This window comes from Canis aureus, chromosome 18 (genome assembly GCF_053574225.1).
Source record: "Canis aureus isolate CA01 chromosome 18, VMU_Caureus_v.1.0, whole genome shotgun sequence".
NCBI lineage: Eukaryota > Metazoa > Chordata > Mammalia > Carnivora > Canidae > Canis > Canis aureus.
Window position 1 is genome coordinate 25,034,729 of NC_135628.1, and position 24,914 is coordinate 25,059,642.

Sequence of the window (24,914 nt, forward strand, 5' to 3'; positions counted from 1 at the left end):
CAGGCAGAGGGAGAAGCAGGCTCCATGCAGGGAGCCTGATGTGGGACTCGATCCCGGGCTGAAGGCGGCGCTAAACCACTGAGCCACCGGGCTGCCCCTTTGTGCCCATTTTTTAAAATTATTTATTTTTTAGAAAGAGCATGCAAGCAGGGGAGGCAGAGAAAAAATCTCAATCGAGCCCTGTGCAGTGCTCAGTCTCACAATCCTGAGATCATGACCTGAGTGAAAACTAAGAGCCGGACACTTAACTGTCTGAGCCACCCATGCGCTCCTGTGCTCAGTTATTTTTAAAGTGGACGTGTCTATAACTTTTCAAGTCCCTCAGCACTAAGTGCTTTGGAATCAGAGCTCAGTTTTTCAGTCTACAGTCAAACCAACATAGCCAGGAATGGTTATTTAAAGTGGGGTTTTTTCTTTAGAGATTTGTTCTACATCACTGTGTCATGTTCTGAAGATCACAGGGCACCTCTTTGTAACCAAAGGCTATAGGTACTAACATTCTAGACCCTAGGTAGATTCATCCCCAGTGCTTGATATTAAGGAAATGATTTGGGGCAGATGAAGTCTTTTGATCAATATCTTCTTCAGATCCTGACCAGCACATCTGGTTAAGAGTGCCTGACAAGTGTTGGAGAGTGTGTGTGAAGATGTAGGGTGAGGTGTGTCACACTGAGTAGAATTCCCTCTAAAGGTCCGGTTAGTTTCCCTCTGAGTTGGGGATATGGGATAACAGGTGTACTCTTTATCAGCTGACTGTTGTCTCTTGTTAAGGGCAGACTGGCAGATGACCTCCTCCCACAAGTGAATCAGTGGTTTGGTTGAGTGCATTGTGTTACTGCCCCTCACATGGTGCCACCAAAGGGATAGAACAATTCAATAAAGGCACAGATGGGAAAGAGCAATGGAAAGATCCCTGCAGCCCTCCCTCCTTCTCATTCTGACCAGCATCTCTGGCTTCCCCTGTTTTCTCCAACATTCAATGCAGCTGATATAGTCTAGGGTCTTGCTTTCTGATGTGTCAAGACTTCAGAAGCAAAGTCTAACAAATAGTACTTCTGTTAGAGTCAATAACTGTACCCCTTAATCCTTTAAGATGGTTTAAGGAAATAACAGAGCATACATAAGTCATCATATTCTCTTTAAAAATTTAAATTCCTGAAGAGAACTTTATTTAAAAAAAAGACAGAGGGGCAGCCCCGGTGGCACAGCGGTTTAGCGCCGCCTGCAGCCCAGGGCGTGATCCTGGAGACCCTGGATCGAGTCCCACGTCAGGCTCTCTGCATGGAGCCTGCTTCTCCCTCTGCCAGTGTCTCTGCCTTTCATTCTCTCTCTGTGTCTAAAATCTTTAAAAAAAATTAAAAATAAGTAATAAAATTAAAAATTTTAAAAGACAGAAAATAATGCAATTATACATGCACACCATGGTCCATAGCACCCACACGCATCCATCAGGTGCTTATTAGCACAGCATTTCTAAAGAGAGCAGATTTGGTAATATTGGAGAGTTCCTGGTCTTCAAAGTGGTTGGCACTTAAGATGCAGCCCACCTTGTGCTGACCCTCTCCTTGCACAGAGAAGACTGGGTGAATTTACATATTTTCAAAGGACAGAAATCTGTTTTACATTATACATAGCCCTGTATTACAGTTGGATGCTGGAGAATGAAACTGAATTTCCTGATAGAGTCAGTATTTTGAAGGGATATTTCTCAGCAAGGGACAGAGTTTCACTTAAGCTAAAACAGGATCATCTTTCACAATAATGAACCAATAGAACCTAACTGAATTAACTGGTGAGAAGCCAATTCCTCATGATGGATATTGGCTGAAGTCAGCCAGCAAATAATTCAGTGGATTCTCTTTATCTGGCTGATACAGGCCAACACATTAAGTTCAATACTACAAAGGCCCAGAAGCGCACGCTGGGTCTAATAAGATGTCCATTGTGCCCTCTGCTGTCTCAGCAGCTCTAAACATTTCAGCCCCCAACTATTAAATAACGAAGAAACACAGGCTTTCTGTTTTTCTCCTCTTGACTCCTCCATGTTGAGAGCATCATCCTTTACGGTATCTTCCCCCTTCCCCTTTTGGGAAGCCTGAAGATGAGGGCCAGGGCTCAGGCTTCACTGTGTTGCTCAGCACTCAACCTTGCATCCACCCAGGGCTCCCGTGAGCCACACGAATGGCACACGATAGAAATCAGTGTGACGCCATTGCTTAGAACAAGAAACCTGCCCTGGGAATAATGGTCAGACTTGGGGAAGGAAACATAACAATACATTCACAGACATGAGTCACGTCTCATTTCCTTTACAAAGGCAATTTGATCTACTGCTCTAATCACTGTCCTATTTAATTTTCCATATTGAGTAGAAATACAGTGGAGGACAATTTAATAAGTAGGTCATGTTCAAATAAAGTTTCTATAGTTCTGATGGATAATAAGTAAAAAAAAAATTTTTTTGTACTAATGTTATTCTTTTAGCAAGCATTCATTGAGGGCTTGTTGTATATGGGCAAGTCTTTGCCTGGTGTGTACAGCAGGACCTGAAAGATGATGACACATTTGGGGAATTTTGGAGGACCAGATAATGAATAATGTTGATTCCTGAGTAATAGGATAATGTTTGGGTTTTGAGATGAAGCAAATTAGAAAGACATTGTGGATTTTCCAGAGGACTAGAACATGATAGCAACAGTGTTTGGAAGTTATTCTGGCAACCATAGGGGAGGAACAGTAGTGGAGAATGGTGCTGTCCTAAATGCTGTCTTTCTCCTTCATGCTGGAAAACTAAAAACAAGATAGCAAGAAGACTGTAGGAGGTCTCCAAGTGTGAGCTGATAGGATCTTATCAAAGGAAGCCACGAGGTCAAGAAGACTTTTGCCTGGAGATCAATGAGAACTTCAAAGAAAGAAATTAAAGCAAAATCCTGAAGGCCATGGGAGGGAATATAAATCACAAACAGAAAACGGTCTCTGTAAGGATATTGGTGTTTTAGAAAATGTTTGCCTCTTGTGTCATCTCATCTCCTGTCCGGATTTGAGATACATGAGTGTCTGATGCCACCAACATTCCTCCCTGCACTCAGCCCGTGCAAATCACTATGTGACCTATGGCAGGCACTGGACGTGCAGAGCTATCACATGGCACCTGGCCTAGAGGAGGCGCAAAGATCCAGAGCAGTGATCACCACACAGGCCAATATATACTGTCCACAGAAGCCTCCCAGATTCAGAAGGGAAAAGCCTAAGCAGATTCAGATAGGTAGACTGGGGAGGGAGGGCTTTATTTCTTTACCCGGTATAAACAATGGGTTGTTAGAATCCATGGCACGTGGAAACCCAGAGCTCAGTCAATCCGTGCAGCCAGGTTTGGGAGCACTGTTTCTATAGACGAAGACTGACTATCCTTTTCGTAATCCAAGCTTAGTATTCCCAATTAAAGTGAAGTCCAGTTCCAAACCCAGCTCTTCCATTTGTGGCCAAGGGTGTCAAATCCTTCCATCCCATCGGGCACCCCTTGTCTGGCAGCACCTCTTATGACCCTTCCATTGATAACTTTCCTGCTCTACCTTCCAGCACATGATTGCAGACACCGTCCGGACCCTGAGGCACTGCAGGACCAATCAGTTCGGTGAGTACTGGAAGTCGGGCACGGAATGTCAGCCTACCATAGATGGGTACAGATGGTGAGCGTGTCCCGAGTATTTGGTGGGAATGTGCTGAAATGTTATAAAGTATAATATGCATATGCTGTAGTCTCTTTTCATTTCATCACTGCATGCCTGGGATGCAGACGAAGACAGATAAGGCAAATTTTTATCTTCTCTCGGCAACAGGTTTCCACCGCACAGAGTGACTTTAGATGATCAGAGGCTCCCCACCCCAACCCCCTGACCAGAAAGTCTATTTCCTTTCCCTGGGCTCAGAATTACCAGTGGGTTTATCAAGGGTGACCCTGTCCCTAATCTTTTTGCTGGGAGCCTTCCTGGAATAGGAATACAGTTTATAAAAGTACCTAAAGCAGCCCTCCAGAATCTTTACTCCCCTCCAACAAAAACTTCCTGTCTGGAGCTGCCTTTCACTGAAAATGTATTTTTCTAAGCACTTCTCTGGACTCCCCACTGAGATTAATGTATGTAGGAGTATGTGTTCCCTTTAAACCTCAAGCATAATTTACACTATGCTTAAATAGCATTAGAACATTGCAGGAAGGAAAGAATCAACTTTGTTGAGTTCAAGGAGTGTTCACACATGGGCAACGGCATCCTGACACCAGTATTGGGGATGAGTGCGTGCAGAGCATGAACGCTGGGGTACAGAGCAGAAAGCAGGGCCTCAGAGAGTCAACCCGTTGGGCCATTAGAGAGACCGAGCCTGCCTGCCTTCCTGACCTGTCCTCTTTTCTTTGCCTTGTGCAGATTCTATAGATCAGAGGGCAATAAAAAAAATATATAGAAAGTGAAATTCAATAATGGTAAATCAAAGCTGACCACTAAAATAAAACTTACTTTTAGTAAAACATCATCATTATAAAGTAATTTTTCAACAGTACAGAAGTACCTATAAAGTAGAAAGCTCAAAGTTCTCCTTCCTAAGGATAGGGGCATATTTTTTTTTTTTAATTGAAGTTCGATTTGCCAATATGTATTATAAAACCCAGTGCTCATCCCATCAAGTTCCCACCTTAGTGCCTGTCAGCCAGTCACCCCATCCCCCGCCCACCTCCCCTTCCGCAACCCTTTGTTCATTTCTCAGAGTTAAGAGTCTCTCATGGTTTGCCTCCCTCTCTAATTTTTCCCACTCAGTTCCCCTCCTTTTGGATAGGGACGTATTCTTAAGAATTTTTTTTCTGTCCAGGCTGGTCTTGACTAGCATTATTGTCCCCTAAAAAGCAACGGAAATTCCTTATGAATTACCAAGTTTCTGTTTGAAAGGGAGAGTTAGAAATACAATACCTACGTTTTTAAATACTTACATCAGGCACTACCACCTGACATGTGCTTATGTAATCCTCCACAGGGCACACAATAGGTGCACTTACCGTAGAAACAGTGGTAGTAACACTGTTGTGAAGATTCATCCAAATGGACAAGCATAATGTTGCTGAGTGTTGGGTTTATAATCCTTTCAGCCTCCTTTGCTTCCCAAGTATTTATGGTTTTACTCAGCTCATTCTAAGACATCAGCCTCGCTGACCAAGAGACTCGGCACGTATGGGCGGGAAGGTTATATATACTGGCTTGGTGGCCTCCACCTTGTCTTGAACCACCCATCACCAGGGAGCAGGTCTGCATAGCACAAAGCATAACTCTTTGTGCTGTATATTTACCTATCTTTAAAAATTGGGTTTGGGACTGGATTAGTGGAATCAATTTTGACAGTTTATATAGGCTTAGTAAACCCATGTCAGCCTTAGGGATAAAATAAGATAACGTTAATCAAGCCACTTAAAAATTACGAAGTGCCATGCAGGTGTCACTTGTCATGATTGGAGCCATTCATTCTGCCATCTTAAAGTCAAAAAAAGTAACAACAAAATTATCTTTGTACCATTATGGCTTCCACACCAATATTTAGTAAACCAAAAGTAGTCTCTCAGTGTCTTACAGAGAAGATGTTCTAGAATAATACAACTTTTTGGTCACTCCCAAACAAGTGTGATGATAAAAAATTTAGCTCCCGGTGCTTTGTCTTTGAAACCAGGTATCCTCATTTGCCATTAAACCTAAGAATCACAAGCTACCCATGACATCTAAACCTTAAATTATAAAACACATTTGACACAGAGGAGGAAAAATTGGATTTCACCAAGAGAAAAAATGGCTGCATTAAAATGCTGAGCCTCCTGTGGGCCCCCACCGCTCCCATCTGAAATTCCATGAAGCCAGAGGATGTGATGTCACCATCTCTCGCTTTGACATTGTCTCTCCATGGTGGTTTAGTCAGGCTCCCAGTGCCTTGAGGTTTGGGGGGATTTTTTTTGGATTGTGTTTGTTTTCGACTACGGGAAGTGGGCTTGCCCCATTGTCTAGGCTACTTTATCTCAAGCTCCTTATCAGCGCCGTCCCCAGCATGGCACATATGTGTTCACAGGGCACCAAAGCTGCTTGTGGCCCTTCAGGTTTTTAATCACCCTGGGCTTGGGAGTGGAAACCCCCTCGCCTCGTCCCTTGTTGGGTGGACGTTAGCCCATCCACATCCTTTTGGAACTTGCTCTGCCCCTTAGGTATACCTTAGGTTCAGTTCAGTGATACCTGTTCATTCAAACCATTACTTAATTTTTTAATTTTCTCAAAAAGTAAGGACACCAAGGAATCATACAACATGTAAAAACAAACAATGAATCATGTCTGTGCATTGACCAGATTAGCAGTGAGTTCTGATAATTCCAGACTGAGATAGAAGAGCCAGGGAAGGGATCCCTGGGTGGCTCAGTGGTTGAGCGCCTGCCTTCAGCCCAGGGTGTGATCCTGGAGTCCCGGGATCGAGTCCCATGTTGGGCTCCCTGCAGGGACCCTGTCTCTGCAGGGACCCTGCTTCTCCCTCTGCCTGTGTATCGGCCTCTCTCTGTATTTCTCACGAATAAATAAATAAAATCTTAAAAAAAAAAAAGAGCCAGGGAAAGTCATTTAGACAGGCAGTTGCTGGGACATGGGGGCCTCAGACATGAACTCGTTAGCCACACTGCCTGGGTGCCAGTCCTGCACTGCCGCCTACCTGTTGTGTGTCTGTGCCATTTCCCATGCTGTAGAGAGGAGATACTAACACTGTCACTACATTCTGATATAACATTAGTGAGAAATGCTATTATAGAAATGTCAGTAAAACAGGGCAGCCCTGGTGGCCCAGCGGTTTAGTGCTGCCTGCAGCCCAGGGTGTAATCCTAGGGACCTGGTCTCGAGTCCCACGTCAGGATTCCTGCATGGAGCCTGCTTCTCCCTCTGCCTGTGTCTCTGCCTCTCTCTCTCTCTCTCTCTCTCTGAATGAATGAATGAATGAATGAATAAATAAATAAATAAATAAATAAATAAATAGCAGTAAAGCAGATACCTCGCCAGCTTAATTACCTGACCCGAGGACCAAATCTGAGCTGGGAAAGCATCTACACTGTCAGGATAAAGATCTCCCTGTGGCATGCTGACTTGGGAGTCTACCTGGTAGAGGTACTCTAAGCCTTAATGTGAGGTTTTACTGACATGTAGAAATAGCATTTCTGCTCCCATGAGATTGACTATCTCTCTTTCCTCCAAAAAACAGGAAGCGACGTGTCTCCAAAGGAGCACCAAGAGTTAAAATCCTATGTTAATCACCTGTATGTCATTGACAGCCAGCAGGCCTTGTTTGAGCTGTCACACAGGATCGAGCCTCGGGTGTGAGCCCCACCACCCCGCCACCTCGCCCCCCCCCCCCACCTTCCCCGTAACGGCCGCACTTTGAGCTCTGGGAGGGCCAGTGCTGAGCACATTGCTTTCCTGTGAGAAAAGAAGTTGCTGAGTTTTATCAGCATAAGATGCACACAGGAAGGCCAAGCAAAGCGTGCTCAGGAAGTGATGTCAGCCACCAGAGACGGGGAGAGGCCTCTCCAAGCTGCTCTCAGAACAAGAAGGCAGAGGAAGAGTCAGAAGCATTCTTGAAATGGAGAAGTCTGGTGTCTTATGACTGCATTGTTCATCTACCCCAGTTTTGATTTTGTGATGTACCAGCATCAAGAGGAGAGAGTGTCTTGTCCTGCAGGGACCAAATACTTCAGTACAAGTGTGCATGAAACAGGGGTTTTACTTTGCCTGGTGGTAGATTACTGTTTATAGGCTCTCAAAGCAGCAGCTCATGTGAACACCTAAAGACAGTGATGACATCTCTAGATTTCCAGGGAAAAGGAATGGCCACTGTCCATACAAACTGTGACATCACCCAAAGCCCCTTGTGTCTAAGAAGTTAGTGAGGACCCACAGCTGGCATCCATGCTGGCACCCAAAAGGGAAATGTCAAGGCATGCATTTCGTTGCATCCACAATCACTTATCAATGTAGGCTTGTAGGGGAAATGCGTTTCTGCACCACCACCGATTTGCAGCTATAGGCAAGCTAGACTATGTCGCTTTGTCAATAAGGAAAAATAGTCGTAATCTGTAAGAAATGGACTCACTGTTTAGTTTACAGGGGTTTTCTTTACATATGCAAAAAAGATTCACATTTCTCATTGGAAACAATGTGATTTTTGAAAAACCACAGGCACTCAGTAGCAATTTATTGAGGTAACCGAGTGTCAAAGGTCTGCATCCTTATGCCTGATGATGCCTCCCGCAGGCTCCCCTGCCCTCAGTATAGAGTGGTAACAGCCAACACAGGGAGGGTAAGTGGGATTTGATGTGACGAGCACTTAGCACTCCTTAGACAAGAGTAAGGTAGTGACTAGCAATTGCCCATCTTACAGCAAATAAGAACCCCAAAATACACGAATGTCTGATTTTAAAGGTCCTGCAGTCCACCTTCTAACCACCTTCTAACCAAGGCACGGAGTCTTTCTATAACTTGTCTCTTGTTCCCCCCAACATCTCAAGAGTCTTTTACTCTATTTTTTAATTCTCAGTCTTAGAGAGAGGGGCTCCTACAGTAAGTAAAACCTCTTGTTATTTCAAAGAACTGGTTAGAGGGTTTCCCCTCAAGCTTCAGATGAACAACAGAAACATGCCTGTGGGTCCAACAGCAAAATCTGCCGCTGCCAGCGAGGTGCCAGTGGCTTTGCTAAAATACAGGGGCCCATGCTTCATGTACCCTGTCTGTTTATTGCCCACAAGTGTGACTCCCCTGCACTCCTGCCTGTTCATCTCTCAGGTGTCTGCACAGAATGCTTCCTCCTGTCCCATCAGCACCATAGGACTAAGAAGTGTCTAGTGCTTTCTGACATGCAATTAGCACTGCTGTTTTCCTGGGCTTGGAAACCACACCAAGCTTGAGAGATAGATCCCTGGAAGGAACCACATAGAAGAAATTTTTGGTAGGACTTTCAAAGAGACTCAGTCTGTGCCAGCATGGAAAGCTTCAGTCCTGAAAACTAACAGGGTTTTTATAGAAAGGCACCACCCAGGGCTGGCGCACATAAAGACAAGCTCCAGGCTACTGGGGAACGGACTGAGACCACTGGAGGGGATGGGAGCCATTGGAACCGGGGCAGATGGGCTCCTCTCACGGCTGATCAAGGAAAAAGCTCTCCCCTTGGCAAATACTGGGGAAAGCTTGGGCTTATAGCACAAAAACCTGTGTTCTCGCCTTTTCTCTGCGCTGAGGGTCACGTGGCCAGTCTAATCATGTAAGGCCATTTGGACATTGCCTCCACGTTTTACCATTTAAATGTCTGTTCACATTAGATCTCCATGGCTCCAACCAGAACGTTACCCCTTGAGGACTAATTTTCAGTGGAGAACTATTTCAGCCTGGCACCTGCTACTTAGATCCCAATTCAGACGTGTGCACAGCCAAATGAACCCACACATATATCACAGTTAAACACATTCTGATGGCGTAGACAGTATTCCACACGGTGTAGGTAGTCGCAGGCCAGGGAGAATGTGGTGCCTGCCCACAGGTCCCTCCAGCCGTGGTCATGTGGCTATCAGGGCAGCAGCAGGAAGGGAAGGGAGGATTTTGTTTCGTTTACATTTGCTTCTTCATCTCTGTCTTCTGAATGTCAAAATTTCCAAGTCTTTCTGAAATTGAACAACTGTCTCCAGAGGTTTCCCAAGCATCAGCAGCTCACCAATTTCAGAAGCCCTGTGAAGACTCAAATCTGGAACTCAAGAATTGAAGGCAAAACCCTGGAAACCAGATTTATGTAGCTCAGCGTGAAGCTTCCCCTTACAAAGCCAGGCTGTCCAACAGTGACGCCCCCCATTAAGAAGGATGGGCTGTATTCCCATTCCAAATATTTGCCCACACTTCTTTGGAATAGGTTTTGTTCTGGCCAGAAGGATGGACAAAGGTGTCGAAGCTCCTCCCCAGCTCTTCAATTTTTGTGGTTGCACAAAATCTCCATTCACTCTGAAAAACTGTTTTTCCTCCTTCCTCCACGAGTGGCACACGAGCACTTCTCGAAGGCTTCTTTCTGCTACAGCACAACCTCCAGACAGTCCTGCGGGCATGTGAATTCGTCCGCCTTCCAGCCAACCAGCCCTGCGTAGGAGTTAGCACAGGACAGGTTCCTGTGGGCAAAACTGCACCCTTTCTGAAACTTTTTCCCCTACGTGTTTGCAGATGCTCCAAAGGCTACAACGTCTTAAAATGTACTTTTTGTTATCATCCGTACAATTGCCAAAAGGTTATAGTGCAAAATGCTATGACATACATTCACTTTATTTTAGTATCTTTGATTATGTTGAGATGAATTCATTTTCTTAGGACACCCCCCACCCCCAGTCCACAAGCAAGTTGGGTGGAGTGTACACTGAATACACAAGAATGAGGGCGAAGCAAAAAGCCAGGCCTCCGCGTTGGTGGGCAGACGGTGTTGCGCTGTGTAGACCAGCCTATGAAGAGAGAAACGGTTGCATGAAAGAGGGAGGTGGTGGCTTCTGGTCCCTGGAGCTGGGCTTCACCAGGCCCCGGTCCCAGCCCCGCCACCTTGCTCCGGCCGTCGCATCCACCACAGGTGGGACCTCGCATTCTGAAATGGCACAGCTGACCCGAGCTGCTCGGAAACTAGGCACAAACATTAAAACGGGGCAGATCGGGTCCACTGCAGTTGTCTAACATGGAGTTTCTTTTAAATGCTTCAGAGACATGTCCTTACAATTTCAGCCTGCTTATTACTTTAATGAGTGGGCCGTTGTGCTTAAAACTAGTAGGGGGAAGGAAAGTTTTTAAAAATTGCCAAAAAGTTAGATGAAATTGTACTACTGTATAAAGCAAAGCTGTATATACTAAACGTTTTTTAGCAGAGTAATATTTATTTGCATAGCCTATTTATTGTATTCGTATTACACGGTTATTAAATACTGGGATGAAACCGATGCCCTGAAGCAAGGACTCTCGCCTTTTAATGTACTATTAATTAGGACCGCTGTGACATTGTCAGCTTGCGTTAACAATTAGAAGATAGAAAACCCACGATCAGGGTGTCTACCTAACTTCTCAGGGACTACACTTAGTAGTTTTCCACCATTATACGAGCTGGTAAATATGAAACATTTGTGGAATTACCAGAATTGCCATTAACAGTATTTTCTTCCTCCTATGTCGTGCTTTCTGCTTCTGTATATATGACTGTGCTGTGTATTTATCGAAGCTAGTAAGCAATAATTTATATGTAAAAAAAAAAAAAAATGGCCAAGCAATATAAGGTGAAAACTTATATGAGTCATTGTTACCTTATCCTGTATTTTCAAGTGTTTTTTAAAACCCGCTTTTCCAAATATAAGATTATGTTAAAGATACTATTTGTGCCTCGTAGCTTCTTGCTGCGTCTGTGGGCTCCGCAGCCTGTGTCCTGGCAGCAGATCAGGCCTGCTGTTTGGAACCCAGAAATCATTAGTTCGTTGAGTGACCAGTAGGTGAAGAGGTTCCTAGGCAGCCACTGAGGCCTCAATCACCAGGGCTGCCTGGAGCTGTAGGAGAACCTGAGACCCTTTGAGGGAAATGACCTCAGTATTCTCATGTTCTGTCCCCTGTGTCGCCGCACTCAAGTGGGATCTGGACCTCTCCCTTCCTTGTCAACCCAGACACTGAGGGAAGCTCTAGGCCCTGACCACACAAGAGCTGTGGGTGGGATGGTGAAGCACAGGGGTAATAAGGTGCTCCGGGGAGGTGGGAAGACTGGACCATATCATTTTTCAGAACCTCCTCCCCTTCTTGTGGGAGGGTCACACATCCTGCTCATTGATGTCAAGCTTGGCCTTTGGCATGTGGTAATTCCTTCCTGCAAGAGGATTATGTATCTTAGCATGTTGAACTCAGGAGTGGCCAAATGTCCTGCTGTATCCAGTGAAAAATGGGGAGCCGTGACCTGTGCAGCCTGTACACTAAAGCTTTACAAGGTAGCCCTGTCCGCCATGTCACTTCTGAGGTGAGACCTACAATGTTCCAGGAAAAGGTGTCTCCATCCACCTGAGTCTCCAGCTTGTGAAGGACTTGTAATTTGAGTAAAAAATAAAACATCATTAGAAGCCGCTGAGGTTTCGGGGTGATTTTTTACCTACACAGAATTTAGCCTAAGTTAATACAGTCCCCTGGGGCACTTCTTTCTTGATAAACTGTCCTTTCCCTCGGTCAGCGTGTGGGCAATAGTACTGGCTTTGCAGAGCACCTAACAGATGAAACTACCTGTTGTCACATTTCATGCAGAGGCCGTGTCTTTAAATGGGAAAAGGTAAAGAAGACCAGAAGATGATGTTCTTGGACTCTTATCATCCGGAAGTAGTACTTCTGGTACCAAGGGAAAGTGAGAAGTGAGAGCAGAGGGGCATTGGCTCTGAGGGGACTAGGGAGCAGAGAGAAGACCACTGGGTCTTAGCACCTTTGTCCTCATCCATAATCACTTCACCAGAGGGGCAGGAGATGAAGGGAGAATGGAGGCCCTAGGCTCCAGCTTCAGAAGGGACTAGAAGAAAGAGAAATTCCCATTGCTCCAGATAGTTGTGATTGCCCATACAGGGAAGATGAACAAGGTTCCTGTTCAAAGTAGCAAAGTTCAAAATGAACTTTCTCATGCTGGCCTGGGGCTCTAGCTACAAAGTCGTATTTCAAGGACAAAGAGCTCCACATCTGGCTTGGTCCTTCTCTGAGGTCTGGAGCCACACTGAGCCGCCTGTGTATTTGCTTTCCATTCGCCACTTGAGACAAGATCCCTAAAGCTTTAGACCTGCTAATACTCTTTAGGAGAGTATTCCTGTTCCAGGAGGCAGTACAATTACGTCTCAGCAGAAGCAGCCAGCATCCTTTCCTTTCTTTCCCAGCACAAGAAAGACACACCCAACAAGCAAGACAGACGTACTGTGCAGAGACGTGTGGTCCGGAGCGTGTCCACTGGGTCCCCCTGCAGTGACATGATGTTTGCTGGGAGGAACGTGACCTACTCCTCAGCCCTACTGTGGCTGCTCGTTATGCCCCCACCACCACCCCGAGGCTGGGGGGTCTTCCGGGGATTGGGCTGGGGTTCCCTGTGGCTACCTTTCAGGACATTTCTGCCTGACAGGGTCATTTCACTCCTCCCCACAGCAGTCCCATCCTAAGCGCTGCAATCACCCGTGAGACCTTTGCTTCACCCCAACCTGGACGTAAAGGGACTTCTGGGTCCTCCTCACATGGCTCTTCCACTCCAGGGTGAAATCAGGGCAGGGGAGGGGTGGGAACGCCTCAAAGCCCTTCCTTGCTGGCCAACCACACCACATCACCATTTATTTCCTGCTAAAACTAGGCCACGTTACAGGGACGCCTGGCTGGCTCGGCAGTTGAGCGCCTGCCTTGGGCCCAGGGCATGATCCTGGGGTCCCGGGATCGAGTCCCACGTCGGGTTCCCTGCATGGAGCCTGCTTCTCCCTCTGCCTGTGTCTCTGCCTCTCTCTCTCTCTGTCTCTCATGAATAAATAAATAAAATCTTTAAAAAAGAAAGAAAGAAAATTTTGTTTCCTGAAATACAATCGTGCCCATGCTTCCCCGCCCCCCCCAGCTCAAAATCCTCCAATGGCACCTCCAGGCTATAGAACTAAAGCCCAGCTGCATAGAAGTGCTTTCCATCCTGGCCTCCACTTACCTCTCGGGGACCCAGGAGATTTGCGCAGATGCTCCAGGAGGCTAATACTTTAGCACCCCTTTAAACTGATATTTTGTGGGGGGTTGGAGGAGATTGATTCCTACCAAATAATTGCTCAGTCAATAAGTGTCTGTGAGGGTTATTTGCTGGGTTCAAAGTGTTAAATCTCAAAGCCACACAAGGCACAGAGCGCTGGGGCGGAGGACCCCTACCCTAAGGGGGCCCCTCCCCGGGCCACCAGAATTGCCTTAGGGTAATGAGCCCCCCCACCCTCAGGGATGTGCCAACAGACCTAAAACCAACCCCTCCTTAGAGGAGGGCAGTGCCAGGAGACCTTTGGGGCCCCTTCCACAACTGGCTGCTAGGAAAGCGGGTATGCTGGTACAGATCTGGGATTGCCAGAGCTAATAGGTTTGGTTTGGCTTTGGTTTTTTTAAGGAAGTGACTTGGCTGCCGTGGGAAATAAGAACTGTTGATGCTCCTTTGTGTTCAGCTGACCCCGGCTCTGGCTGCAGCTGGAAGGGAAAAGGCAGGGGAGGGGGCCGGAAGGGAACAACGGCCTGCCCGGCCTCCCCTGTCCCACACCCCAGGCTGACCCCACAGCCTGCCCCAGGTGGGCCGAGGGCAGCAAATGGCCAAGCCCCCCCACTCACAGCAACGGGGCCTGCTTCCAGGAGGCTGGTGCGGAGGAGACCCCGTGAAGGTGAACGGCCCCCTGGGCTGCCCCCGGGCCCCAGGGTGCCCTGTCTCCCAGTCCCCCTGCCTGGACCCGCAGCCAGGTCTGCCCAGTGACCTCTCAGCCTCCTGAACCACTGTGCGCAGGACCCGCTCAGCCCCCCAGGAAGGCTCGTCCACCCCAAAGCCCTGGTGGCTGACCCCTCCCACACGGAACCCCATACCCCTCTCTGAAATCCTGCAGCAGGGCGCACCCGTTGCTCTTTGGGGAGCCACCCCGGGGCCGGCCTGCCTCCCGTGCAGCAGGGGCTGCCTGGAGGGTCAGGAAAAGGCTTAGCCGGGTGGTCTCTGCGGCCAGACTGCCGGGTTGAAATCAGCCCCGGACATTTAAGAGTGGGGAGAACGAGAGAACCTCGATTTTAGCTGCTGTTTCTGTGCATCATCAGTGGGGGTTAATGTGCCCCCATCTCGCAGGCTTGTCCGAGAACTACGATGAGATGCGCGCCAAGTGCTCACGGCAGCGCCTGGGCCAGTGGGCGCTCAGGTGCCGGTGAGCAGGAAGGCGAGGCCTGCGCGCGAGCCGAGCCCGGAGACCTGCACCCACGCTTCTTCTCGACCGTTGGCAAATCCCGGCACTTCCCTTGGGCTTACTGCTCTCGATTGCCAAACAACGCAACGAGCAACATCTTTGCCACAGGGCGGCCGTGACCGTGAAAGGGTCAGTGCGCATGACCGTGGGACATACATAGGAGATTTCCTTTGGACCCCCCCCCCATGCCCCGCGCGACCCTGTGACACAGCAACGACTCCCTAAACATCTGCTGATTGATCCAAGCAAAGATGTCTGCACATAGCCTGCAAAGTTGGGGTCACAGGCCAACTGCTATATAACCTATAAGACTTGGTTACTCCTCGGGACACCTGGGTGGCTCAGTGGTTGAGCATCTGCCTTTGGCTCAGGTTGTGATCCCAGGGTGCTGGGATCAAGTCCTGTATCGAGCTCTGTCTCTCTCTCTGTCTTTTCACGAATAAATCTTTAAAAAAATCTTAAAAAAAAAAAAAAAAAGAAGGACTTGGTTATTCCTCAGATGCTCTGTGAAGCCCCTCTGACTGTCCCCCTCTTCTACACTTCCCAAGCATCCTGATCAACCTCTATAATAGTTTATAATAGACTGTTATGGGCCTAATTCTGTCCCTCCCCCCCTCCAAATTCATATGTTTTTTTTTTAATTTTTATTTATTTATGATAGTCACAGAGAGAGAGAGAGAGAGAGGCAGAGACACAGGCAGAGGGAGAAGCAGGCTCCATGCACCGGGAGCCTGATGTGGGATTCGATCCCGGGTCTACCAGGATCGCGCCCTGGGCCAAAGGCAGGCGCCAAACCGCTGCGCCACCCAGGGATCCCCAAATTCATATGTTAAAGTCCACTCCAAAGCCCTGTTGGGTGACCCCTCCCACACGGAACCCCCGTACCGCTCTCGGAAATCTTGCAGCAGGACGCACCCGTTGCTCTTTGGGGAGCCACCCTGGGTTGTCCTGCCTCCCATGCAGCAGGGGCTGCCTGGAGGGTCAGGAAAAGGCTTAACAGCGTCACCAACCGATGGACACACGGAGAAAACAGGCAGATGAGCCCCTGGGCCTGTTCACAGCCCATCCAGGGCCACCACCTCTCGCAAGTGCCGGGAGGGCTTCTCCTTGGCCCCACTCACCCGTCCCGGCTGGCCCTCTGCCGGGAGCTCCACCTGACGGGGCTTCGGGCTTCCTGGTGGCCGCACAGAGCATCGGGGTTCTGACCTGAGGCTGGGAAGGACAGATGCTTACTCCTCTTTGGTTGTGTCCTGTGTGGTTGAGGGATTTTCTGTGGTTTCATTTAGAGTCATTTGGTGCAAGCACTAAGGACAGAGCCCAGTCTGAGCCCTGGCTTGAGGTGAAGGGCCCTTGATAAACAGAAAAGCAGAAGAGGCCGAAAGGAGGGCCAGCCCGCACGGGACCTCAGGTTACACCTGCCTAGTGTTTTTCTTCCCTAAGTCAACCAGCAACTCTCTCTCTCTCTCTCTCTCTCTCTCTGTGAACGAACATTAATCTGCAACACACTTCATCAACTCTACCTCATACACATTTCTCGAGCGCCTGCTATGTGACAGGTACTTCTAAGTATTAGGAAAACTGCCACGAGCATAACAAAGATCCCCTTCCTCATGGGGCTTCAATCCAATTGGAGAGATAGACAATAAGCAGGATAAATAAGTAAGATGTATAGTAGCACCCCAGATGATAAGAAGCAGGGAAGGGGACTAGGGAGTGCCAGGGAGGTGGGTGGAATGTTCCACAGGGCAGCCAGGGAAGGCCCTTGCTATGTGTTGCACTGATCCCCTCAAAACTCACAGGTTGAAATCCTCACTCCCAGGATTTCAGAATGTGACCCAATTTGGAGAATGAGGTGATCAAGTCAAAATGACATCATTGTGGTGAAGCCATCTAGTGTGACTGCTGTCCTTATCAGAAGGGCAAGTTTGGAGGTCACACACGAAGAACACCCCCATGCACGTGGAGACAGCTGCTTCACAGCCAGGAGAGAGGCCTGGAGCAGAGTCTCCCGCACAGCCCTGGGAGGCTACGGACCTGGCCAACACCTGAATGTCGGATGTCCCGCCTCCAGAACTATCAGACAATAAACTTCAGTCGTTTAAGCCATCTAGTTGGTGGTACTTTACCTTGGTGGCCCTGGGAAACTAATAGAACCTTGCTGAGAAGGCCTGGAGGGAAGGAGGGAGCCAACTGGGCAAATCCTCGAGCGAAAGGCATCCCGGGCAGCGGGAACAGCAAGTGCAAAGATCCTGAAGGTGCATCTGGACTTTAAGGACCAACACGGAGCCTGATGTGGCCAGAGCCAGTGAGCAAGGGGAGAGGCGGCGGAGGCCAGACAACGCGGCCAGAACACACACAGCCTGGATGTTTTCTCTAGCTCAAAGGAGAAACCACTGGAAGGTTTCACACAGAGAATGACACGATGTGATTTGTGTTTCAGCAAGGTCATGCTGGCAGCTGAATTCCCAATAGACTAAAAATGGGGTAAGGGTGGAAGCCGGGGAATCAGTTAGGAAGCTATTGAAATGATCCAAGCAAGATACTCGGGGGATTTCCAGCTGGCGGGGGCAGTGGGGTGGTATAATGTAGAATAATCCTAGATATATGTAGCGGGCAGGCATGCCAGCGTGTGCTGACAGACTGGATGTGGAGAAAGGGAAGAATCAAGGTAAACTCTGAGGATTTTGTCAGGAGAAACCGGAATGATGCCATTCTAATGATCTGGTATGAGAAAGACCTTAGGGCAGCCCCAGTGGCTCAGTGGTTTAGCACCGCCTTGGGCTCAGGGCCTGATCCTGGAGTCCCGGGATGGAGTCCCATGTCAGGTTCCCTGCACGGAGCCTGCTTCTCCCTCTGCCTGTGTCTCTGCCTCTCTCTGTGTGTGTCTCTCATGAATGAATAAATACAATCTTTAAAAAAAAGAGAGAGAAAGACCTTAGACATGGCAGGTTTGAAGGAGACTAGTAGCTTGGGGTGTAGGTTCTCTACATGAAGCCTGGTTTGTATGCTAGATCCGCTGGACATTCATGCCCATCCATTTCTTCTATTTTCACCAGGGGCAAAGGTGAAAGCTGGGCCCTGTGTAGGATGAGCATGTGCTCTTGGATGATTTAAGCTAAATAACGATCCTTCAGACCTCTGGGTCCGGGCTCCAAGCATCCCCAGCGGAGCCATGCAGAATGACTTCGAAGCACCCATCCCTTCCAAGTACCACCCAACACGCACACATGCACACGCACACCTGCTGGGCAGCAGGCTGTCTCATGGGGCCACCAGCTGAGCCTCGTGACACCTCCCCTACCAGCCACACCGTCAACTTCGACTTCACAGAATTGTTAGGATTGTTAGGTGGCTGCCTCCTTCCCTTTCCAGAAGAAATGCAGAAATAGGAGTCACGTTTTTGTCATCACAGATTCTGGAGGCTGCAGTTAGCCAGGTGGAATGCACTATAGTAACAGGCCCTCACAACTAGCTTTTGTTTGTTTGTTTTTTAATTTTATTTATTCATGATAGACACAGAGAGGCAGAGACACAGGCAGAGGGAGAAGCAGGCTCCATGCAGGGAGCCCAACGTGGGACTCGATCCCGAGTCTCTAGGATCACGCCCTGGGCTGCAGGCTGCGCTAAACCGCTGAGCCACCCAGGGCCACCCCCCAACTAGCGTTTTAAAGATGGTCCCAGGGATCCCTGAGTGGCTCAGCGGTTTGGCGCCGCTTTCAGCCCAGGGCATGATCCTGGAGACCTGGATCGAGTCCCACATCAGGCTCCCGGCATGGAGCCTGCTTCTCCCTCCTCCTGTGTCTCTGCCTCCCTCTCTCTCTCTCTCTATCATGAAAAAATAAATAAATAAATCTTTAAAAAAATAAAGATGGTCCCAGACTCGCAACTCAAACTTTCCATTGTACAGTCAGAGACAAACTTTATCCATTATAAGAAAGGACTTCCTTTTATCCTCAGAACAATCCTGGGAAAAAGGAATTTTTATCTGCAGAGTGCTCCCCCCCCCCCCCCACCCCACGGTAGGTGTTTAATGAATCTCGTGGACCCACCGTGGCCTTTGAAAGGGCCGTGACCGAAATGTGAGACCCTAGCGACACCTGGTGGGCACGTGCGGACCCTGCGCAGAATTAAAATTGGTTAAAAGCGCTGCTCTTGAGCGCCCCTTAATCAAAGCGCACAGAGGGGCCCAGGGGCAGGGAGAGAGGCCATGGCTTTGCTGCCGTCCTTGCCGGGCCTCGGTCCAGCGGGTTTTGTTCTTAAAAAAAAAAATACAGAAATCAAGGGAATGAGAAAGGAGCTGAACCACAGAATGTTGGCACTCCAGGGGGGCAGGCGGGCACTGTGACCTGTTGTCTCCTAAGGGGATGAGGAGGGCGAGGGCCGGATGAGGGGCCCAGCAAGGCCCCAGGCCTCCCAGCTCCCCGCCCTGGACTTGGGGTGTGGGGAGTGAGAATCCCCAAGGGGCAGAATCAGCGGCTGCATCTGACCTCCACTGCCTCCCCTCCTCCGGCTCTGCTGCCCCCACCTCCAGCCCCCACTCCGCAGCAGAGACACGGGGGTCCACTCCGCTGAGCTGCACCGTTCAGGCACCCCCGCTCCCAGGCCTTGGACCATGCGTTCAAGAATCGGTTGCAGGGACGCCCGGGTGGCTCAGCGGTTAAGCACCTGCCTTTGGCCCGGGGTGTGGTTCTGGGGTCCCAGGATCGAGTCCCACATCGGGCTCCCTGCGTGGGGCCTGCTGCTCCCTCTGCCTTTCTCTGCATGTCTCTCATGAATAAATAAATACGTATCTTTAAAAAACAAAAACAACCCTGGGACTGAACCACACAGACCTGCCCTGGGGCCCAGGCCCCAAGTCTCAGCCCCTCCAGGGAAGCTGCCCCAGCCCCGGTGGCCTGGAGCCTCAGCCCCCCTCCAGGTGCGCCCCCTCCAGGGGATCACAGCCTGTGCCCTGCCCCACCTCCGCTCCCCTCCTGATGGATGGTCCCTCAGGGAGCAGGCTGGCTGTGTCCATAACCGCCCGGGCCAGTGGCAGGTGGCAGGTGGCAGGTGGCAGGTAGAGGTGCGGTTGTGGGAAACCCGAAGGTAACTCCCAGGGCCTCCCCAGGAGGCGCCGCAGCAGTGGGCCGGCCCCAGGCTGCCGTCGGGGGTCACGTGGAGGCCGGGAGAGGACGGCCCTAACCCTGAGCCCCCTGGCAGGCCACGATCTCCTGGAGCTGGGTGGGGGTGAGCCTAGGAAGGTCCCCTTGGTCCCTCCCGGTGTTCAGCTGCCCAAGGAGCTGGTAGCAATTCCAGCCCGTCCCCTGCCGCTGCTCAGGGGGAGTCCGAGTTCTGCTTCCCAGGGCGACTCGGGGTGAGCCCCGCCCGAGGTCCCCGCAATCAGGCCCGGAGCCCCGGGACCGCATGGTCACGTCGGGCCTCCAGGCCCTGGGCCCCCGGCGGGAGACCGTAAGGAGGCTGAGCTCGGAAAGGACGCCCTCGCGGGGTAGGGGTGCGGGCAAGCCCCGTCCTCTGCTCAACTTTCTCCTCCACCCTGTCACCCCAGCAATCCTGCCAGGGCTCATTGCCTCGGTGGTGACACCGGAGAGCTTGGATCTTTTTTTTTTTTTTTAAGATTTTATTTATTTACTCATGAGAGACACACACACAGAGAGGCAGAGACACAGGCAGAGGGAGAAGCAGGCTCCATGCACCAGGAGCCCCACGTGGGACTCGATCCCGGGTCTCCAGGATCACGCCCTGGGCTGAAGGCGGCGCTAAACCACTGAGCCACCCTGGCTGCCCAGGGAAGAGGTATCTTGGGGACAAAGGAGAGTGAGTAAAGCAATAGAAGCTTATTATGAAGCAAAGACCCAGGGAAAGTTCTCAGAAGCCAGAGGGGTCCCAGCAGGGCTGCCACTGGGGGCTGGTAGGGTCGGGCTTTTACTGAGAGCCAACTAGGGAACCTAAATCCTTTGAACATATCTACTGATACGGCCACCGAGTAAGGACCAGTGATAGTACCTTCAATGCTTTACTTCCTTTGTAGGGTCCCGTAATTCTTTGTTGGTCACAAGTAGCTGTTACAAGACCCCACCTGTGGCACCTGAGAGGGATGGTCTGGCTTATTTATCTCTGGTTTACTTTCATCTCCACATTTTTGGGATTTTTGTGAGCCTGATTCCGTAGCCCCCTCCCTAGCCCTGCCTAGACCCATCTGTCCCTAACCCAGTGGCTCACCATGAAGGCTAAGAATTTCCCCAACTCTTGTAATGGCTGAGCAGCCCTGTTTCCCCAGCCATTTACAAGCATCTGGAACATTCCCAGGTGTAGACTCAATGGGCCACCTGCAACCCACTAGAGTGGAATATATGGGGGCAGGGGGAGGGAGGACACAATACACAAAGACAAAGGATTATTCCTTCCTTCCTCCTGTCTTTGCCGTGAAAGAGCCTTGGGGGCAGATCCAGAAGGAACGTCATCAGCTCTTCATCCCTCAGGCACTTATTATATTGGCCCCAGTGGTTGCCACTGGGGGTCCTCTTGTCCTTTGCCACACGCACAGCGCACAGCGCAGTGAGGCCACACTTCTCTGGAAAGGCCGGAGTCAAGATGCTGGGACCTGCCAACTCCCCAGAGGAACCCAGTTTCCATTGTGCATTGAAATTCCCATTTGCCTGGGGCTGAGCTTCCCCTCCGAATCAAAGAGGTCAGTAACGGCCCAGGACAAAGCACAAACAAAGCCTGGAAGCCAAGAGCTGCTCATAAAAATGGGGATAAAATGGGCATTTCAGAGCTGTGCAGGCAGTGGGCGTGGGGCATGGCCCCTTCTCCGGCTGGCGGTGCCTGGCCATTTGGTCTCCAAACACTCCCTCCACTTTGGAGATGCCAGATTGGTTTGAATCCAAGACTCGACTGTTTCAGGGTGGGTTTGGGGAGGATCAAGGAGAAAAAAGGCTCCCTCTGAATGACAACTGTGGCACTTCTTGCATTTCATGCTTCCCTGATAAGCCCTCCAGACATGGACAACAACACTGTATTTTGTTAGTTTTCATTTCTTTTAAGAGAAGTACCCAATCTTAGGGATTTTTGTTTTATTTTGTTTTTTAATGGTGCAGATCCTGGCCATTCAGAACTACTTAGCATCTTCAGTTAGATGTTTAAAAACAGCTCAGGGGGGATCCCTGGGTGACTCAGCGGTTGCCTGCCTTGGGCCCAGGGCATGGTCCTGAAGTCCCGGGCATCCAGTCTTGCATCCGGCTCCCTGCAGGGAGCCTGCCTCTCTCCCTCTCTCTCTCTCTCTCTCTCTCTCTCTCTCATGAATAAATAAATAAAATCTTTTTTAAAAAATAAAAAATAAATAAAAATAGCTCAGTTTTCTCCCACTATAACCTCTGCCCTTTGGTTTACTTCACTCAGTGCTCTAGTAGAAAGATTCCTGGAACATGTGTCAGGAAACCTGTGTCTGGTTCCTGCTCCACCTTTTTCCCAGAAATGTGACCTTGGGCAAGTCATTTATCCTCTCCGGGCCCAATTTTCTAACATTCTGTGACTACCCAGAATCACTGAGAGGGAGGAGACACAGCTTGGCTAGTTTGCTATGTCACCATGTAATAATTGTTTTGATTCTCTATTGGAGAGTTCATTTGTTCATTCATCCACTCATCCATCAAATATTTAATATCTGCAGACATGAAGATACAAAATCGACTAAGGCATAGTCCCTGCCCATGAACGGGAAGCGCACCATGGTGGGAACAGTACTGATTTTCTGAAGGACACAGCCAGGTCCCAGGACTAATCAGCTTCACAGACTTAATCTAAATTTTTGTAACTTCTCTGACCCTTAGTTTTCTCATCTATATCTTGGGCTTATTATAGATGACCAGTCATCCCCGTTTGCCTGAAACTGAGGAGTTTCCCAGGACACAGGACTTTTAGAGCTAAACCTAGAAAGTTCCAGGCAAAGAGGATAAGTTGGTCATCTAAATGAGAGATGAATGGAAGTGACACATAGAAAGTGTAGCGCAGTGCCCTGCATCTAATGGCTGCATTATAAATGTGCTCCTCTGCGTGCATGCATCCTTGCAGACCCATGTGGACGAGTGTGCACATGCACACAAACACACATCTTGTAATATGATGAAGGAAAAAGAAAAAATGCAAACACACAAATATGGTACAGCTAAGGCAGCACACGGAGAAGCCAGACTTTTGAGAGGAGCGAGGAGAGGCTGCAGAGGGCAGGAGCCTGGGAGCTGGGCATTGAAGGGGGAGGTGGATTTTATTAGGTGGGGGGGGGGGGGATGACTAAGAAGGCTCATGCATCTTTTGCGTGAAACATTTTGGAAGTGCACGAAAGCTAACAGCTTAGAGCTCTTCTCTGACTGCTAACAGAGGTGCTGGAAGCAGAGAGGCCAGTAGGATCCTATCGTAATAATCCAAGAGGAAGGTACCTGTCATCTGGTTTGGGGTGGCAGGAAGGTTGTACAGGGAGGATGATAGATTGGAGAGATATTTAGGAGGTAAAATCAAGAGGAATTTGAGAATGAATTTATTGAGTTAAATATTTGAATGCATGCATCTTGAAAGATATTCATAAGGAGAGGTGTACCTTGGGACCTTCATTAAATTCAATGACATTTTTAAAAAAGATTTTATTTGTTTATTCATGAGAGATACAGAGAAAGAGACAGAAACATAGGCAGAGGGAAAAGCAGGCTCCCTATAGAGAGCCCGATGTGGAACTGGATTCCAGGACTCGGGGTTGATGACCTGAGCCAAAGACAGACGCTCAACCACTGAGCCACCCAGGCGCCCCTCCAATGACATTTTTGATCCACACAGTAAATGTGATGCAGAGAAATAAACAAGGCCATGTTATGACTTTTGTGGGCTCTAGATGCTTTGCTTTCATGGAACCCTTCATGGATTTAATAATGTAATAAGTATAATAAGTATAAATAATATAATAAGTATAAGTATAATATATATAATATATAATAGGCAAGTATATATGTATATAAGCATGCTGGTATAAAGGTGAATATAATCCAGTATTATATTCCTTTTTGTCTCTTGATTTTTTTTTAAAGATTTTATTTATTTATTCATGAGAGACACAGAGAGGCAGAGATACAGGCAGAGGGAGAAGCAGGCCCCATGCAGGGAGCCTGATGCGAGACTCGATCCCAGGACCCCAGGATCACACCCTGAGCCGAAGGCAGGCGCTAAACTGCTGAGCCACCCAGGGATCCCCGTCTCTTGATTTTAAAAGAAATTTTAAAGCTTTTGGGGTCCCTAAAATTACAGTAGACATTGGACTCTGGGCCTGTGGTCCCTGAAGGGGAAGGAAGCCCTGCCTGTGCAGAGCTTTGAACAGTTCAGCGTGAGCCTGGAACACCATCTAGTGGCTCATGCCTTGCAATGCAGCTGAGCTCTTCCGCCCTGCTGAAAAAAGTGAATCTCCAAAATCTTCAATCGGGAATTCCAGACCAGACCCAAATATCTATCAGTTGGTGAATGGATAAAACACACAAACAAACAAAAAACACAAAAAAATTACAGTTATACATAGATTGGCAAACATTCAGCAATAAAAAGTGACGACGTACTGTTGAGCACAAGGTGAATGAATCTCAAAATATAACACCAAGGTGAAAGAAATTAGACCCAATGATAGGATATATAATTCAATTTGTGTGGATTCTAGAAAAGGCACAATTATAGAGACAGAAATTAGATCGTTGTTTGTCAGGGCCCAAGAGTTGGAGGAATGTATAATGTATTAACTCTATGGATGCCCAAGGAAATGCCCATGGTCTGAATGTGCCCCTCGCCCCATTCATATGTTGCTCCTCACCCCAAAAGTTGATGATATGAGGAGGTAGGGCTTTTGGGAGGTGATTAGATCATGAGGATTGAA

The 24,914-nt window shown here is 48.8% G+C and overlaps 1 protein-coding gene across 1 annotated transcript in view; it reads left to right on the top strand.

Moving 5' to 3' along the window:
* The window catches only part of RAPGEF5 (Rap guanine nucleotide exchange factor 5), a 229,071-nt gene extending 217,640 nt beyond the window's left edge, over nucleotides 1–11,431 (top strand). The window contains exons 25-26 of the mRNA XM_077856559.1: nucleotides 3,580–3,634; nucleotides 7,261–11,431. Of these exons, the coding sequence (XP_077712685.1) occupies nucleotides 3,580–3,634; nucleotides 7,261–7,379 (174 nt within the window). The 3' untranslated portion in view covers nucleotides 7,380–11,431. The remainder of the gene's footprint in view (nucleotides 1–3,579; nucleotides 3,635–7,260) is intronic.
* The last annotated feature ends 13,483 nt before the right edge of the window (nucleotides 11,432–24,914 follow it).